This window comes from Sinocyclocheilus grahami, unplaced genomic scaffold, assembly GCF_001515645.1.
Source record: "Sinocyclocheilus grahami isolate Dianchi unplaced genomic scaffold, SAMN03320097.WGS_v1.1 scaffold58.1, whole genome shotgun sequence".
Classification (NCBI taxonomy): domain Eukaryota; kingdom Metazoa; phylum Chordata; class Actinopteri; order Cypriniformes; family Cyprinidae; genus Sinocyclocheilus; species Sinocyclocheilus grahami.
Window position 1 is genome coordinate 3,665,063 of NW_015505237.1, and position 6,474 is coordinate 3,671,536.

At 40.7% G+C, this 6,474-nt stretch overlaps 1 protein-coding gene across 1 annotated transcript; it reads right to left on the reverse strand.

Moving 5' to 3' along the window:
• Window positions 1–319: 319 nt before the first annotated feature.
• LOC107584346 (atrial natriuretic peptide receptor 1-like) lies at window positions 320–3,174 on the reverse strand. The gene is made up of 2 exons (XM_016270922.1): window positions 3,102–3,174; window positions 320–1,179 (listed from the first exon to the last, which is right to left on the reverse strand). Exon 2 carries the CDS (start codon window positions 1,148–1,150, stop codon window positions 320–322), a length of 831 nt encoding a protein of 276 aa, XP_016126408.1. The 5' UTR covers window positions 1,151–1,179; window positions 3,102–3,174.
• Window positions 3,175–6,474: the final 3,300 nt, after the last annotated feature.

A 6,474-nucleotide genomic window follows, 5' to 3' on the forward strand; every position in this document is an offset into this window, starting at 1 on the left:
GTGCATGAAAGTGTACTTTCTTTAAGTGGCCTTTTACTTCAATAATACTATATTATAATAAATAAGAAATAAATTATATAAAAATATACTTTTAAGATTCAAAGTACACTCCAAGTGCGAATTCAGTACAATTAAGCACACTTCTTTTTCACAAGGGTGTGTATCGTTCCAAATGGGATTGGCAACTGTATTACGCTGCTGTGTGAACATAGTTGTTTTTTTAGTGGAATGTGCTACAGTAAATGACAAGTCCAAGCCAGAAAAAATTAGATCGGTTCTTCAAACCAATGACAGCCAGACAATGTGAGCAAGAGCTTTTTCATTTGACATATGTGACATCTAACATCAGCCTGCCATTAGTACTTGACATCGTTTTCCCACCCCATCGCATGTCACACTTACCACGGGCTTTCTGGCTGATGTCCCGGAGAAGCACTTCATAACGGACGGGTTCATCATCCTCATTAAACACCATGTCATCTGCTGTGATGTTGTCCTCGCGCATCTGTGTGTACGGCCCCTCCACGGCAAAGTAGCACGGCCGGTCGTCTTTCTTATTATCGCTAAACATGAGCAGGGCGTGTTTGTGCCACCCGAAATGCCGGTGCATCCTGACCACAAACTCGCCCAGCTTCTTGTGCGTGGGGCCGATGTTGGTGATGGATGAGTACAAATTGAAACCCAGTGCTCTCGCTCCACCCGTGATCATCGGAACCTCCCAATGTGTTGTGAAACGGGCCACCGGTGAGGACGAGTAGTCACATCCTGGCCCAATGAAAGCCCAGGGGTTATATGAAAACTTCAGGTCCACGGCCACGAGAGGAGCCACTGAATCCGAACACACTCCTTCCTTGTTTTCGCTGCTGTTGAAAACCAGTTGTAGATGGTAGCCTGGCAGCAGGTTGGGGTCAGAGTTCGCCTTGTCCAGGGCCCAGTGCAAGGCAGGGCCGACCCTGGGCCATGCCCAGGGGTACTCAGTGTTGTGTAGAGGCAGGATGACTGCCAGGGTGATGTTCTGTTGAGGTGAATGGGGACTGAGAGACTGAGGCTGGTTTTGAGCGAGGGGCTCCAGTTCAACCACTCCAAATGACACGCCGCTCAGCAGAACTAGAAGAGTGAGCCTCAGCGGCCCCATCAGGAACACTTCCATTCTCAAAATGGATGGGAAGGACTAAGACTCTGAAAACATCAAGACAGAGACACACTTGAGACATACTTTCAGCAAAACTGAAAATGCCCTTCATTCACAAAGTTACTTGTGACAGAAATTCAGCGAGAAAATTGTGTACAACTAAAAACATCTACAACAATACGCAGAGGTTCTTCAGAGGAAAAAAGATTCTTCCGATAATTAAAAGGTTCTTCACGCTAAGAAAAAAATGCTTCTCTTAAAAACGGTTTCATGAAAGTTTCTTTGGGAAACCCATAATGGTTCTTTAATGGCTTTGCTAGGGAAAAAATATACATTTTAGGAGTACACGTATAGCCTATACTGTAGCCTATATATTTGATAACACTTTAGTATACCAATTCTCACTATTAACTAGTTGCTTATTAGCACGCCAATTATTAACATATTGGCTGTTTATTAGTATATATAAAGCACATATTCTGCATGACCATGTTCTATATCCCTAACCCTACCCAATACATAAACTTAACAACTACCTTACTAACTATTAATAAGCAACATATTAGAAGTTTATTGAGGTAAAAGTCGTAGTTAATCGTTTGATTAAAAAAAATCAAGTCAGGAATCTTGGTGTGATTCTGGAGACAGACCTTAGTTGCAGTAGTCATGTCAAAGCTGTAACTAAATCAGCATACTATCATCTCAAAAACATTGCAAGAATTAGAGGTTTTGTTTCCAGTCAAGACTTGGAGAAACTTGTTCATGCCTTTATCACCAGCAGGGTGGACTACTGTAATGGTCTCCTCACCGGCCTTCACAAGAAGACCATTAGACAGCTGCAGCTCATCCAGAACGCTGCTGCCAGGATTCTGACTAGAACCAGAAAATCTGAGTATATCACACCAGTCCTCAGGTCCTTACACTGGCTTCCAGTTATATTTAGGATTGATTTTAAAGTACTTTTACTCGTTTATAAATCACTCAATGGCCTAGGACCTAAATACATAGCAGATATGCTCACTGAATATAAACCTAACAGACCACTCAGATCATTAGGATCGAGTCAGTTAGAAATACCAAGGGTTCACACAAAACAAGGGGAATGTGCTTTTAGTTATTATGCCGCCCGCAGTTGGAATCAGCTTCCAGAAGAGATCAGATGTGCTAAAACATTAGTCACATTTAAATGCAGACTCAAAACTCATCTGTTTAGCTGTGCATTTATTGAATGAGCACTGTGCGATGTCCGAACTGATTGCACTATATTGTATGTATAATCGTTTTCTATTCTAAACTGTTTTAAATTTATTTTAAACCTCTTAAATAATTAAAAAAAAAATCATTTTCAAAGTTTTTAAATTCCTTGTTTTATTGTTGTGATTATTTTTTTCATTTATTTTATGTAAAGCACTTTGAATTACCATTGTGTATGAAATGTGCTTTACAAATAAACTTGCCTTGCCTTGCCTTGATAATAGCGAGAATTGGACCTTAAAATAAAGTGTGATTTTTCATAATTGAGTAGACTACGCTATGTAATGTTGCATATGACACGTTCTGGCGTTCAGCGACATCTGGACGGAGCGCAAACAAATGAAACGGAACCAGGGGGTCTAGAGACGCGTTACTAAAAGTTTAGCTTAACTATTTTCATTTTACACGTCTTAAAACGCAAAGCTGAAAAATAAAAAACCGGTAAGGCAAGAGCGCTCTCTCACTTCAACCCTTCAACCTAATATATTACAACACACTTTTGATATAAAACATCATTTAACAGTCAAAAACAGTAAAAATAGTTCAATTCGTATTTTACCACAGATCAGGTCGTCATTTGGTGTCATAATCCCTCTGCAATCCTAGCCTTCCTCCAAAAATTAAAATCAGTGTCTCGTGAATGCGGCGAAAAACTCCTGCTCTCTCAGAGAAAACACGTTGATTTTTACAGCTCAAACAGACTCATCCAACTTACAGGAGCGAGACGTTAGTATCGTGACCTGACCCTCTCCACAGAAACCAGCATGATTTCTCAAGCTCCCCTCTTTGATCAGGTCGTCATTTGGTGTCATAATCCCTCTGCAATCCTAGCCTTCCTCCAAAAATTAAAATCAGTGTCTCGTGAATGCGTGTCTCGTGAAAAACTCCTGCTCTCTCAGAGAAAACACGTTGATTTTTACAGCTCAAACAGACTCATCCAACTTACAGGAGCGAGACGTTAGTATCGTGACCAGACCCTCTCCACAGAAACCAGCATGATTTCTCAAGCTCCCCTCTTTCTCCGAATGCGCCGAGGAAACGGGATTCGCAAAGAGGAAATCTTTCCCTTTCCTGGTGCGCCTGTAGATTTCTTGGAAACTTTGTTAATGAGTATTGAGGCTTCTTTAGTTAAAAACGGTTGAACATGTCCTCTTCTCCTTGCTCTTGTCCCGACTGGAGAAGATGGGCAAAATCTCAGCGAGTGTAGATCTGATTCAGTATGCGCGCGATGTCACAACACAAAGTGAAATCAAAGTGAAAAACAAGCTCACATTTGCATCTACAAAACTCGACTTTTTTTATTTCACAAAATAAAACGAAAGGTGCGGGTTTAATGTGATGCACGTCTATGTTTGAAGGCTGTTCTCCTCAAACTCATCCAATGAGTGTTGTTGGGCCAGTCAAAGCGCCGTGAATCTCAAGGTGGGAGGAGGAGAGAACCGAGAGAGGGAATGACACAGTGTGCTAGTCTAAGAGCAGGCGGGAGAGGAGGAGGAGAAAGAGAGAGATGTAGAAAGAATGTTTACAGCACTGTTGCGCAGCCATGTGGCATCATTACCCCATCTCAGTCATCAGAACCTCAGATAGATAGATAGATAGATAGATAGATAGATAGATAGATAGATAGATAGAACAATTGATTGAAAGAGTGATGTGTCTTTATCTATACATAATAAATATACACCAGAACACTCACATATATTATGCAAACAAAAACTTTATTTTGGATGCGATTAATCTTTGACAGCACTAATTTTTTATAATAAAAATAGATAGACAGACAGACAGACAGACAGATAGATAGATAGATAGATAGATAGATAGATAGATAGATAGATAGATAGATAGATAGATAGATAGATAGATAGATAGGACAACAGAACATGCATTCTTAATTTTCTAAAATTTATTTCTGTTTTTAAAAATGTAGCATTTTTACATTTAGTTACCCCAGTTTTTAATATGTTTACAGCCATATATTTTTTATGGTCACATATTGTGTGTGTGAGTGCGCATTTTAAATGAATACTTATTGATAAGGACATTTGTGGCTCTGTGATTGTGAATGAATCATTTGTTTAGGAATTACATTGCTGCTTGACATATGTTTGTTGTAGCTACAAAATGACTGTGCCCTACACAACAGAACATGCATTCTTAATTTTCTAAAATTTATTTCTGTTTTTAAAAACTTAGCATTTTTATATTTAGTTACCCCAGTTTTTAATATGTTTACAGCCATATATTTTTTATGGTCACATATTGTGTGTGTGAGTGCGCATTTTAAATGAATACTTATTGATAAGGACATTTGTGGCTCTGTGATTGTGAATGAATCATTTGTTTAGGAATTACATTGCTGCTTGACATATGTTTGTTGTAGCTACAAAATGACTGTGCCCTACACAGGATGAGAAGCCACTGTATCATTGTGTAACAATGACTTGACCTCTTGCATGGGAATACACAGGAAAAACACTTTGCAGGATAGATGAGAAAGCAGGACTTGTCGTGTTGTCCCTGCCACTGTGCTAGTGTTTGGTGTGAGGCGAGGTGAGGTGGGGTCCTGTTCGACCTCCGGCATTTTAATCACATGCCTTTCTTCCTCCTCATTGTTCCAGCTTTTTCGCCCACTTCCTCCCAATTAAAATAGTCTATTTTTGTGCAGTCTGTTACGCTTTTATTGGCTTCTGCTCTGTACTCTCCTCCGCTCTGTTCTGTTCTCCGTTCGGCCTTCTGCAGGAGCGTCTCATCTTGTGCGCCCTCAGCAGCACTCACCCTGACAAACAACTTCCAGATCAATAAAGCACAGGGAGGACTTCAGCCGCTGGCTTCCCGTATGCAGAGCGTGCTGGGAAAAACATGCTGCGCGCCAGGCCAGCACCTCCCGATTATGGCTGGTCGTAAATAAGAAGCGTAGGGGAGGGCTGGACAGCTGATAAATTGTGAGCCACTTTCTCTTTCCCCGCCTCCAGGAGGGCCGATGTGTTACTTTCAAACATCTACCACCGTCCTTGTGACCCAGCTGACCAAATGCCCTACATTCATTCCCTGATTGCCCATGCTGCTTATCCGAACCCCCCTCGCACCTTTGACCTCATCCGGTCAGCCACACACATACCAGTGGCTACAGTTTCCAAAACAGGATATGTTGCACCCTTACTCATTCTGTCACTCGCTCTTTCTCTGACAATGCTCTATTGCTACCATGTTACTCTTGCTATTTTTGCAGTATATAGTAAGTATACGGTGTGCAGTATAATAAATTCCTTTGTGCATGAAATACCTGTCCCCTCTACCAAAATGTGTAGTGCATCAGAGCACACCTCAATCAAAAAAGGAACTGGAAGTTACATCGGCAGAAAAAAATTCGGCAAATGTTACAACATTGTGGCTATAGATTAAAAATGTATACCATTTTAAAAAGTCAATTTGTTTTCAGAGATGAAATGATGTCACTTGTTACATAATAAAATCATAGCAAATGTATCATGTATCATATCTGTTATGGCTGGTCGTAAATAAGAAGCGTAGGGGAGGGCTGGACAGCTGATAAATTGTGAGCCACTTTCTCTTATCCCGCCTCCAGGAGGGCCGATGTGTTACTTTCAAACATCTACCACCGTCCTTGTAACCCAGCTGACCAAATGCCCTACATTCATTCCCTGATTGCCCATGCTGCTTATCCGAACCCCCCTCGCACCTTTGACCTCATCCGGTCAGCCACACACATACCAGTGGCTACAGTTTCCAAAACAGGATATGTTGCACCCTTACTCATTCTGTCACTCGCTCTTTCTCTGACAATGCTCTATTGCTACCATGTTACTCTTGCTATTTTTGCAGTATATAGTAAGTATACGGTGTGCAGTATAATAAATTCCTTTGTGCATGAAATACCTGTCCCCTCTACCAAAATGTGTAGTGCATCAGAGCACACCTCAATCAAAAAAGGAACTGGAAGTTACATCGGCAGAAAAAAATTCGGCAAATGTTACAACATTGTGGCTATAGATTAAAAATGTATACCATTTTAAAAAGTCAATTTGTTTTCAGAGATGAAATGATGTCACTTGTTACATAATAAA